The sequence below is a fragment of the Mustelus asterias genome, chromosome 12, assembly GCF_964213995.1.
Source record: "Mustelus asterias chromosome 12, sMusAst1.hap1.1, whole genome shotgun sequence".
Lineage (NCBI taxonomy): Eukaryota > Metazoa > Chordata > Chondrichthyes > Carcharhiniformes > Triakidae > Mustelus > Mustelus asterias.
In genome coordinates, this window is record NC_135812.1 from 27712263 (window position 1) to 27725579 (window position 13317).

At 42.5% G+C, this 13317-nt stretch overlaps 1 protein-coding gene across 1 annotated transcript in view; it reads left to right on the top strand.

The window, feature by feature from the left end:
* Positions 1-13317, top strand: part of LOC144501333 (double C2-like domain-containing protein beta) — a 297483-nt gene that overhangs the window by 46828 nt on the left and 237338 nt on the right. The window contains exon 2 of the mRNA XM_078224962.1: positions 4293-4372. Coding sequence (XP_078081088.1) covers positions 4293-4372 — 80 coding nt within the window. The remainder of the gene's footprint in view (positions 1-4292; positions 4373-13317) is intronic.

The window sequence follows — 13317 nt, forward strand, 5'->3', positions numbered from 1 at the left end:
CTCCTATGAATATAATCCCAACTGACTTTGTCTCTCATATGACAGACCTGCCATCCTAGAAATCAGCCTGATAGCCCTTTGCTGTACTCCCTCTATAACAAGGACATCCTCCCTCAGATAAGGACACCAAAACTGCACACAATACTCCAAATGTGGCCTCACCAGCACCCTATACAATTGCAGCAAAACATCCCTATCCCTATATTCAAATCCTCTCGCTATGAAGGCCAACATACTATTTGCCACCTTTACTGCCTGCTGTACCTGTGCGCTTGCTTTCAGTGTCTGATGCATGAGGACACAAGTCTCGCTGAGTATCCACCCCTCTCAATTTACACCCATTCAAGTAATCTGCTTTCCTATTATTGCTACCAAAGTGGATAACCTCACATTTCATAGAATCATAGAATCACAGAAACCCTACAGTGCAGAAGGAGGCCATTCGGCCCATCGAGTCTGCACCGACCACAATCCCACCCAGGCCCTACCCCCACATATTTACCCGCTAATCCCTCTAACCTACACATCCCAGGACTCTAAGGGGCAATTTTTAACCTGGCCAATCAACCTAACCCGCACATCTTTGGACTGTGGGAGGAAACCGGAGCACCCGGAGGAAACCCAAGCAGACACGAGGAGAATGTGCAAACTCCACACAGACAGTGACCCGAGCCGGGAATCGAACCCGGGACCCCGGAGCTGTGAAGCAGCAGTGCTAACCACTGTGCTACCTATTTATCCTCATTAATCTGCCATGCAGATGCCCACACACTTGGCCTGTCCAAATCATGCTGAAGCACCTCTGCATCATCTTCGCAGCTCACCCTCCCACCCAACTTTGAATCATCTGATAATTTGGAGATAATCTATTCAGTTCCCTCTTCCAAATTATAGATAATATGAACATTTGGGGTCCTAACACAGATCCCTACGGGACACCGCCAGTCACTGGCTGCCAATCAGAAAAAGACCCATTTATGCCAACTCTTTGCTTCCTATTTGCTAACCAGCTTTCCATTGAGAGGTCTGAAATTGGAGACCACAGACGCACAATTAAATATAGAAACTTAAAAACAAAGAAACTTCTTTATATGAAATTGAGAGGTTCTGGAATTCATGTTCAATGTTAGTGATTTGATTTATTATTGTCACATGTATTGATATGCAGTGAAGAGTATGGTTCCTTGCCCGATGTATAGACAAAGCATACCGTACATAGAGAAGGAATGGAGAGGGTGTAGAATGTAATGTTACAGCCATATCTAGGGTGTAGAGAAAGATCGACTTAATATAAGGTGGGTCCATTCAAACGTCTAATGGCAGCAAGGAAGAAGCTGGTTGAGGCAAGAAAGTGTCAAGGTTTATGATTAAATTACACAGATGATCCAAGAAAGAAGGAACAAAGGGCTACAGGAACAGGTCAGATACATATGATTATGTCTATTTACCTGTGTCAGCTCTTTAATGAATTATCCAATTTGTCCCAACTTTCACCATACTCTGCAAAATTTTCCCATTCATGTTTGAGTCCCTTCCTCCCAACAGGAATAAAAAATAAACTCCCTTTTAAATAATGGAGGTTTGGTGGCAAATTAGGTTAGCATACTGCCTTCTAATTTCAGGAACCTGGGTTGAAATCCAACTTGGGTTGACCAGTTGGAAGTTTATTGCATAATGGTCCGACATGAACTAAAGTTGGACTCCTTTTCTCAGAAACTCGTTCTGATTCATCGCCGGATTTATTAGAACACAATGATAGTTAGTGCTAGGAAATAGAAAATGTATCACCGGTGCCGTAAGGAGTCCGTCTTGTTCCACGATTCCATTTGTCCCCGAGAATATCTGACCTGACTGAACCTAAAATGCAGGAAAAAAATCATTTTTTAAAAAAGACTTCTCGTACCACTTTTCAATATTCAAAGGGTAAATGTTTTATCGTTTAAAAATGGAACTCATTTTTCTATAACTGCAGTTTAAATGGGACACCGATTTCAGCATCACATTTGTGCAATGGAGCTTTTTATTTTTCTATGCATGTAAATGACCGCGGAGGGCCATAAAGCATGTCTTCTGATTCCAAGGAAGTATTGAGTCTGTGCTTTGGAATTGGAATGTTATTAAATGTCACTGTTATTTTGTACCCTGTCACATTTTCCTTCTTGCTTTCCTGAAGGCATTGATTTATATTGGAGTAGTTTCATAGACATTGCTCACATGCCCATTATTTTAATTTTGAGCCGACACACATTGTCAATGGGCTATTTGGACATGGGGATATCATAATTAAGCTGTGTTTTGTCCATACACTTCCTATTGCAATGTCACTGGATGGTAATCTTATCATCGTCCCCTTCCTTAACCCAAGGAAGCCTAAGCCAATTATATTGTCACTGCCATCACTATTGCTGAGATCAGCTAGAATCATAGAATCCCTACAGTGCAGAAGGAGGCCATTCATCCCATCGAACCTGCACCGACAACAATTCCACCCAGGCCCTATCCCCATAACCCCATGTATTTACCCTAAGGGGCAATTTATCATTGTCAATCAACATTAACACGCACATCTTTGGAATGTGAGGGGAAACTGGAGCACCTGGTGGAAACCCGTGCAGACACGAGGAGAATGTGCAAACTCCACAGAGGCAGTGACCTAAGACCGAAATTGAACCCAGGTCCCTGGCGCTGTGAGGCACTGTGCTAACCACTGTGCCACGGTGCCATCCTGAGTAACTAACTGAGTAATGAGTGGGACCTTCATGATTTGTGTATTTACTAAAATAGAATTGTCCTGAAAAATTGTGGGCTGCCATCCCACCCGTGTTGGCCCTGTCAGTTTTGGCTGCTGGACAACATCTACGTGAGTAGCAAATGTCTGCTATGGGGAATTGAGGTACCTATCTACCTCAGGATGGCTTCACCAACCCTCTTCCCACCTCTCCCATGATTTCCCAAACACTGGCACCACCATTCCTCTCTACGAGGGGACCACTTTCACTCTTCTGAAAGCTGGAAGCAAGTATACCTTATCCCGCTTAATTTTCCAGCCTTGAGTCTGCCTTCTCAAATTAGAACAGGCAAACTGCCAAACTAGGCATCTCTGCCGTGGATCAATTCCCTCACCAGTTCTGCCTATTGTGCCTATCGAAGAGGCAGGTGGAGATCCACTTCCATAAAGCAAAATGGGAAACTTTCAGAATGGTCTTTGGTTTCTCCAGAAAATTCACCAGACTCACTAGAGTTAAGGTGTGATTAGTGTCACTCACTTTGGGGCCTGTTTTATAAATGGAAGAGATGGCTATACTGAATTTTAGGGCTCTACCTGGCTTTTGTGAATTCTGCTGATTTGTCATTCTAAGCTAAACACCAGAGATAATTCCGTCTTATACTTTTGTTAACTTAGAATCCTTACAGTGCAGACGGAGGTCATTCAACCCATCAGGTCTGCACTGACACTCTCACACCACCCTATCCCCTTAACCCCGTGCATTTACCCCACTAATCCCCCTAACCAACACATCTTGGAACACTAAGGGGCAATTTAGCACGGCCAATCTACCGAACCTGCACATCTTTGGACTGTGGGAGGAAACTGGAGCACCCGGAGGAAACTCACGAAGGCACATGGAGAATGTACAAACTCCACACAGATAGCCCTGGCACTGTGAGGCAACAGTGCTAACCACAGTGCAGCCACCATGCTGCCCAAATGTTCACATGATCCACCTCTTATAAATAATTTTCCAACTTCATCCTACTTATTATAATAAGTCGCACATGACTGATCAGTAACCTTACCTGGACATTTGTTCTTGCTGAAAGAACTGGAACTCCCCGGGCAGCTTCTCTCAGCTAAGTCTAGTCCTGGATTTGTCTTTGCACCACTCTAATAGTGCTAACAAAAGCAATGAAATAATAAATATTAATGTTTGTTTCCATTATATCAACTCAGTTTCTTTAGTGCAAACAGTTTAGTCAAAACCTGCCCTTACATTAGAAATGAGAGAGTTTTTGTAAATGAATAGAAAAACAGAAGTTTTTTAATATATTAAAATGCCACATACAATTTGGCGTAGAGAAACAGACATGAACTACATGATAAATGGAGCAAAATTACTTATAGCTAACTGGGTGTACCCTTATCTTTGAATGCATATTGTTTTCTCGATTAGAATTATATGTTCAACATTTCTTTCACCACAAGATAAGTCATTTTATGGGTAGTTGCTAAATTACTTTTTTTATTCGGTCTGTTTCTGTTGATGGTAAATCCATCTCCTTTCCTTTTCCAGCCACCCTGGGTACATTAGATTTCAGCTTGCTGTACGACCAGGAAAACAATGCACTCCATTGCTCAATAAATAAAGCAAAGGTATGTAAACTTAGAACATTGCACAGAATCTGTTGTAGGTGACGCTGTCTATTGATTTTGCTTTGCATTTTGTAATGGGTGCAAATTGTTCATTTATTTTCATAAAATGTCAGATAATTCGGTTGATAGCTGTGAGCTTTATTGCTGGATGTGGTAATATGGATTTGATAGAGATTGTACAATGTGATGAAGTGAATGGCATTCATGAATACTGCACTGATCAATCTAATAGCTTGCGTCTTGTTAGCCTTCACTCCTATAGACTTGCAATACCAGAATTTAGTTTCTTTGATTTACTTCTCCCTACTAGTCTGCTTGATCCCAGCTGAGCTTCTTTCCTATATCTAATCCATTATCAAGCCCTGTTTCAACCTCTGCTGAAATCCTAAGCCACACATATCACACCTAAACTTCTGCACTGCACTTGATGGCTCTTCTGCTTTGAGTCTTCCTAATATACAGCTTATCCAGAATGCGGTGAGCTGCATCTCCACCCAGGAACTATGGCCCACATCATCCTCGCTCTATTCTTTCCAAATTCCATTAGTTCCTGATGGCAGCACGGGTGGCTCTGCTATCTCACAGCGCCAGGGATCTGGGTTCGATTCCCGGCTTGGGTCACCATCTGTGTGGAGTTTGCACATTCTCCCCATCTCTGTGTGGGTTTCCTCCGAGTGCTTCAGTTTCCTCCCACACTCCAAAGATGTGCAGGTTAGATGGATTGGCCATGCTAAATTTCCCCTTCGTGTCAGGGGGACTAGCTAGGGTAAATGCATGGGGATAGGGCCAGGCTGGGATTGTAGTCGGTGCAGACTTGATGGGCCGAATAGCCGCCTCCTGCACTGTTTTGAGAATTGACATTGTTTCTTGGGATCCCATTTAAATCCCACCTGCACTTTACACCTCTCAGTATTACCCATTTTGCACCCAACTTTTAACATATTCCCCTCTGTTCCAGACTTCCATTTCAGATTGCTTTACACTGACCAACTTCCCAACTAATTTAATTAATCAGCACGGCAAAGACTTGCTGACCATCCCACCCCAGCTCCCCATGGCCAAAAGATGCCAGATGAGCTGCAAAACAATTCAACTACACATCCAAAGTGTTTGATGGAAACTACTCCCAACTGAGCTTATTCCAATGAAATCAATCCAACATATCATGTATTCATGTTTACTGGAATATCTTAATAAAATACATTGTTTCAAACTGATGCGAAATGGGGGAATACTGTTCTGGACAGATTCCTGGTCTGCATACCATTCCAAAAACTGAGATGTGGATTGAGCCTCCTATCAGCTGGTTTCAACCACACAGCGCCTGAATATAAATCAGTTGAAATTCCTCTGAGGCCCAAAGCTCTGAAATGTGGCATTTGCTGAAGGCGCTTGCTTCTGAATGTGCTTTGTGCTTTCCTAATTGTTCCCTTTTCTCTCCTTGATATCCACTTGTTGTTCAGTTGTCTGATGCTCTAAGAATTTCTCTATTTAAGTGCAAAATAAATGTGTGTTCTTTTGTCCGTATAAATTCAAAATCTGGTCAAGCAATAAAAACATACCATTTCAAATCTGATGATCTCACCTTGGTCATTTTCTGATCAAGTAAACTACATATAGATTATCCCACTTGTACAGTAGTCGGTGTGCAGAGGTTATGAGGTTACATTTGGCTTTCTATTTGACTTTTTCAATTTTTTCATGGGATGTGAGTGTCGTTGGAAAAGGCCAGCATTTAAGGAGCATCCTTCATTGTCCTTGATAAGGTGGTGGTGAATCACCTTTTTGAACTGCTGCAGTTCATGTGATGTAGATAACCCATTGTGTCATTAGGAAGGACTTCCAAGGTTTTGACCCAGCGACAGTGAAGGAAAAGAGTTCCAATCAGGATGGTATGGGACTTGGAGGGGAACTTGCAGGTTTTATTTCTCATGTTCTTGCTGCTTTTTTTCTTCTGAGTGGTAGAGATTTTGAGTTTGGAAGGTGGAGTTGAAGTTTTGGTGAATTGGTGCAGTGTATCTTGCATAAGGTAGACAAAGCACCTGTAGTGTGCTAACAGCAATGTTTAAAGTGGTGGGGGTTGGGTGCTACTCAGACAGATTTCTCTGTCCTGGATGGTGTTGAGCTTCTTGAGTGTTGTTCGAGTTGCACTCATCCAGACAAATGGAGAGTATTCCATCATACTCCTGACTTGTGTCTTGTAGATGGTGGACAGGCTTTGGGAAGTCAGGAGGTGAGTTAGTTGTTGCAGAATTTCCAGCCTCTGATCTAAAATTGCAGCCACAGTATTTATGTGGCTAGTCTAGTTTCTGGTCAATGGCAACCCCAAGGATATTGAATGGGGGTGGGGGGTGGATTCTATGATGGCGATGTCATTGTATATTTAAGTGGGTTAGTTAATTAGTTAGACTCCCTCTTATTGCGGATGAGGCACTTGTCTGGCATGAATGTTACTTGCCTTTTATCAATACAAGTGTTGTCCAGGTTGCTGCAAGCAGACACAAAATGCTTAATTATCTGAAGAGCTGTGAATGGAATTGAACACCGTACATCACTGAACAACCACGCTCCAGATTTAGGCGAGAAGGTGATTGATGAAGCAGCTAAAGATGGTTGTGCCTCAGACACTACCCTGAGGAACTCGTGTCCTGGAACTGAGATGATTGTTAGGAACTAGATCTGAAACTCAAGTGTATAATAATTTCAGTCCAGATACGAACTTTTTTTTGGATTTTGCGTTGGGGTGAGCATAAGGTGTTTCACTCCAGGTATGATTTGATTGACCCACTAGGAAGCTTTTATTAAAATAAACTTTATTTAACACATTTTGAAATATAACAAAAAGAATTAGCATAAATTTTACCAATTGAAAATATGACAAGGCATAATTCTTAACAGCTAACTATTTCTATATTTCCATTGTAAGCAATATCCCCACAGGCATAAATCCCCCTTCAGACTAAGTTAGCACAAAAGAAAATGTGGATGGTAGATTTCCAGCCTTTTAACCCCTCTGGACAGATACAGAAAGACAATTGTCTTCTGACTACCATAGCAGCTTCCAGAGAAAGGCACATTTTCTGGCAGATCCCAGTTTCCCAATCCAGAAAGAGAGAAAGAGATACACACAAAGCTACTTCTCTCTAGATATGCCAAGCAACAACTGATTTTATTTCTGTGTAAGTGTAATCCTGCCCAATCACATCCTGTTGATTTCCTGCCAATCAAGTCCTACTCTGAAAAACCCCAGGGGAAAACTGCATTAACCCAGTTTCAAAACAAACATTCTAGCAATTAGGACCAATTATGCTTCTGCAGCATCAACAGGGGTTACCGATTATTGACAAAGCAATACCAATAAATGGAACTGACTGTGAAAAAAAAATTCCGGACAAGAAAAATGACGCAAATACCTTTCTTAAAGGCACAGTATCGTCACATGATTGATTTCCAATTGACATGATGATCTTCCTTTGTGCAAGAATTGTCTCCAGATAGTGACAAGTTTTCTCCTTGATTCTATTTACATTTTTTAAAGATGTTTTTATTGAAAGTTTTCTATTTTACATTTACCACAAGATGCAACAAATTCCCAAAATCTAGTACAGTGCCAAGAGACCATTATTCCACATATACATACAGAAATGACCAGCAAATAGTCATACAAATGGCTCCAATTATCAATTATTGCAATCATTTTAGTCGGCGGTGCCTCTTGTACAGATAAAGAAAGGATGGGGGATAACAAGGTAAAACCATGAGCACATGGCCTCGTGGTGCATACCCTCCTCCTCAGGATAACAAAGACTGCTGCACAATAAATTGGATCCTTTATGGGGTAATTACAGCCAACTGGGGCCAAACTCAGCATCCCAGGACCTCTAAGCAATAAAAGTGGAACACCATGATACTGCCGTTGGTACAAGTTGTGGCGTGTCAGTATACGCTCTCATGTACAGGGAAGAGTAAGCCAAGGATTCTTACCCCTCACCTAGGCTCACAACACAAACCTCCCTCTTCTCCAACCAGATCAAAGGCACCGATCAGGCTCCCCATCACATATTACATCGAGGAAACCCTACTGCCAAGGAGAAGAATCATCATCAAAAGACACACTTCAACAGGATAGCATAGGGAAAGATGTGACCACCACCCTCCTGACAAGATAAAGTAAACCCTCTAGAATTAACTATTACAAATCAGAGCCTATATCAACATCACTTACCCAGATAAATAAATGGAAGCTCCAGAAAGAGAAGAGCATCAGGATTATTTCTGAATCTCCGGACAGCCAGGGGATTCTCTTCTTTGTTTCATCCTTTCTCTTTAGGATATCTCTCAGTTCATCAAAATGAACACCAACAATCTATGCCGGGGAGCCAAGACCTGTCGTCTATACTTTCACTCATAATGGCGGCCATCATCTCGACCCCAATGGCATCACTGAAGCGTAGGTTCCCTCACCAATGAAACTGCCACTGCAAACTGGGCCCACCCACCTCAATCAAACAAGGAAGGACTTGATGTAACTTGGCTTCCCTTTGCCAAAATTTAGCCAGGATCTTTCAGGATCACAGCACAGATTATGCACATCAGGATTGGATAATTATGGGCCGTGCATCAGGATTTAAAAGATGAGTCTTGCCTTCAATTTTACTCGGGACCCTTTGCTGCTTCCTTGGTCAAATGTTCCCTGGCTGTCCGGGCCAGTCACTTTTATCCCAACTCTGCAATTCAGTTCCTTTATCCAAGTTTTGCTAAATGCTATCATGAGGTCTGGAACCAAATAGTTCTGCTGGAAGATAAATTGGGCATTGGCGAGTAAATATCACTTAATTGCAGCAAATGTAACCTTCCAGCATGCACTGATGATTGAGAATAGGCTGAGTCAGAATGTATTTGTCCTACTTCTACTGAACAGGCCATACCGGCCGTTTCACTCTAATCCAGTTGATGCCAGTGCTATTGCTTTACAGGAACAGCTTGGCTAAGGGCACGGTTAGTTCCAGACCACAGGTCTTCAGTACTGCAGCCAAGATGTTGCGAGGGTCTGTAATCTTGGCTGTATTCACTGCCCTCTGCTGCCTCTTGCTGTCATGTGACATTAATCTAATTGGCTGATATGACTTGGGGTGATGGGGATCTCCAGAGGTGGCAAGAATAGCTCACCCACTCAGCACTTCTGGCTGAAGATGTTTGCAAGTGCTTCAGCCTTATCATTTATACTCACATCCTGGACTCTGCCATCAGTTACTTAAATCTGATATAAAAATCTATTAAAATACAGGATTGTTGTTAAAACCCATCTAGCTAACTGGGGTCCTTTAGGGCAGGAAGTCTGCTATCCTTATCCGCTGGCTTATATTCAACAAGATGGTTGATTCCTTTTGCCCCCCTCTCTCTGAAATAATGTAGAAAGTTACTCACTATTATTTAATTGCTTTGATCACGTATAATACAAATAAAACTGGGTGAAGCACCCAATGTGGCAAGTGCACACCTAGTCAATCCCATAAAGCCCTCCTCATTAACATCTTGTCATAAAAATACTCTTGCTCTTTGGGGCTGGGGATGTCATGGAACCTATCCTCTGGTTAGTTGTTGAATTGTTCACCACCATTCATGCCTGGAAGTGGCAGGCCTTGGATTATGGGGTTGCTTTGCTCTCTCTATCACAATGCTGCTTCAGTTTGGCATGCAGGTAGTCCTTTGCTCTGACTTCAAGTTGGCACTTCATTATTGGGTATGCCTTCCTGCATACTCCATTGCACCAGAGTTGCAATCCTGGCACGATGAGAATGGTAGAATGAAGGGTAATCCACTCCATGTTTTAGATTGTGATTAAATACTAATCTGCTGCTGATGGCCTAGAGCCCATTATAACAGCAGAGTTCTGAGCTGCTGCGTCTGTTCTGAATCTATCCCATTTAGCACTGTGGTAGTGCATGTAAATTGTAGCATGAGGATGGGACTTGGTGGGGGCGGGGGGGGGTGGCGGGTGGTAAAAGAGAATAAGTGGTTTCACTTTTTCTATTGCAGACCCTTTAGTCGTTTGAAAAACTACAGGTGTCACTCAGGCCTTGAGTCTTGGTGAACGTTGTGGTTAGAAACAATGGGGGTACTTGAGAGGCATTCCTGCGTGAAGGGGAAAATAAATAAACACAGCTGACTGGAAGCTGAGTAGAAATCCATTAAGCTGTTAATGAAAGCCTATTTCAGGGCACTGCACTGTTATATTGAAAGAGATCGAAGACTTTCAATCGAATAGAGAGAGTTTCAAATGTTTCAGCTTTCTAGGAAGGCTCAAGGGCTTCAAATTAAGGCTGTCAGAATCCATTGGGCTGAAGAAAACAGCTGTGGAGAGGGAACCCCTACATCACCCCAGTGAAATTGAAATCTCCTCTGTCAGTGGGCTTCAAAGGAGTTTGCTCACACCTGCAGCTTCTGAAAGAGAGAAAGGGAAATCCCTGCTGCAGAATGGAATGCTGCTATGATTTCAAAGCCTGCCGGCTGTCCAGGAGGCATAGGGATTAACGTGACCTGGCCACTTCAGATTTTTACATCTGACAGGCAGAAATGCAGATATTAATCACAGGGCTGCCTGAAATCACCGTGCCATGGATGAGTTCTGCTCGGAATAGAAGGTGTAGTCCAACCATGAGACTCCACTGGGAAGTGTGGTGAGATTGACGTCTTGCCCCCAGTCAAAGCTCAATCAACCAACGGGATCCTGGGATGGGGGGTGGTTGTGGTCGGGTCAACCTCATGCTTGCGTGGTGTGGCGAGGTGGAAGGATGCCGATCTTTGCTGAGAGGTTGGTGATACTCCCCTGGGCAGCAGAGGGGTCACCATTTTGGTTTTTGGGGGCAGGGGGACTTGTCTCTGACCGCAGAGATTGGGGCACCCTTAAAAAATGACAGCCCAATCTCTCAACAGTCGTGCTGGCCAGAGTGTTTCTCGGGATGCATAAATTTGCATCTTTCAGGGGGTGAATCCCACCTGAAAGATGCTGCCATTGTCAGCAGGCAACACTTTGGTTTTCCTGCTGGTGTGGACACTCAGTCCCACTTTGTCTCCTCAAGAACCTTGCTGTTGTCACTCCTATCAGTACAGTTGTGATAATTTAATGGGGTGAGGTCAAGTAGTTTTCCCTTGTGTTGGTCCTCTCAGCACCTGTTGGCGGCTTGTCTGCGAGATACCTCTAGCCAGCTTGGTCAATGGTGCCGCTACAGAGTCAATTTCTTAATACTCATCAAAGTTTCCCCACCCACAGTACATTCTTTGCCCTTACTGTTCTCTGTACTACTTCCAAGTGGTGATCAACATGGAGTACTAGTTCATCAGCTGAGAGAGGGCTTTAGGTTTGAATCTGCGAGAGGCTTCTTTACCCATGTTTGACCTAATACTGTGAGACTTCATCAGGTTCAGGGACAATATTAAGGATTCAAAGGATCACTTCCTACCACTGTGCTACCACAGTTGGCAGATCTGTCTGATGGTAAGCCAGGCTAATGCTTAACTGTTCTGTGGTATAGTCCTCTCAATTTTGCCACAGATTCCCGGATGCGAGAGCGGACTGCAGGGGTGACTGGGGTGTGCCTTTTTCATGTTTAACGCTCAGGGCTATATGAGGTGTTTTATCCAGTTATATTAGAGGTTTGGTTCAACTTGGTGGCTCTATAGGCCATTTCGGAGGGCAGTTGAGAATCAACCACATTGTTGTGGGTCTGGATTCAAATTTAGATCAGACCAGGTAAACACAGCAGATTCCCTTTGGTCAATGACCTTAGGGAATCAGATGGGTATTAACAATAGTTTTGTGGCTTTTTATTCCAGATTTATTTAATTAGCAGGATCTAATTCCCCAGTTGCTGTTTGGGGGTTTGAACTAAATTGGAAAACTAGTCTTGGCCTCTGGATTACTATCTAGCAGAATGCTACTGTACCCTTAGAATTTGTGAAACAGACTTGAAGCTGGGTCTGTTGAATGATTAAGATTGAAGTGTGTACCTGGAAAATGTAGTCTCAGTCAACACAAAAAATTTTTTTTAAAGTCTTTTCAAATTGGAACAGAAAACCTTGCTGGGGAAAATGGCCTTGAATCTTCATAGTGAGATAGAAAATACACTAAAGCTTTGTCTGTCTTTCTGTTGCTCAGCAACATCTCTTCCTTTGGTTTTAATCCAACAATCTGACAGAAATCAGTTTGATCAATATTTTAGAAGAAAGGAGCTCAGACACAATGAAGTTTGCTCTGATCTTTCATCAATTGTGGTCAAAGTTTGAGGATTCAATGCAATTCCACATTCAAGGTCTGCAGTTGAGGAAGGCTTATAAAATTCCATTTGGGCATTTGATTTTGTGCTTTACCGACATTAGTTCCAAAAGTGATGTTTTTAAAGCAAATATTTCAGCCAGTCAGCTTTTACTGAGAGCAAGTTGGCATTCACCAAGTCGAAACTTTATCTAAAGCGAAAGGCAGGCATTCGGTAAGGGAGTGTGTTGCCATGGAATCGAAACCTAGCGTTTCCATGTCTGGAGAGTTGAGATCAAATTGGAGATGGTCTGCAAAGTTAATCCTGTACTGTGGAGGAACCTCGTCATAAATAAAATACATACCTTCCTATGAAAACTCTCAGCATGTTTATTGTCTTGGCTTATTGACAATAAAAAAATGAATTATGCTTGTAATTTTAATATTTCGAACTTGCTATCATAGTCCTCAAAGGATTAAATCTTATCTGGTTTAAAAAAAAAGCTAAGGCTAAAGGTACTCCCAAAAGAAAGTTAGATTGGATGTACGCTTTCTGTCTGCTGATTACGCAGTCACTGTTGCAAGATGAGCTTTTTTTATCCAATCTGGGTTCTTCTGACATTGGTAGATTTTGCAAGCTTTACATTGTGGTTACTGCTTAAATGTTACTTAGAACAATTGACAGTGAGTG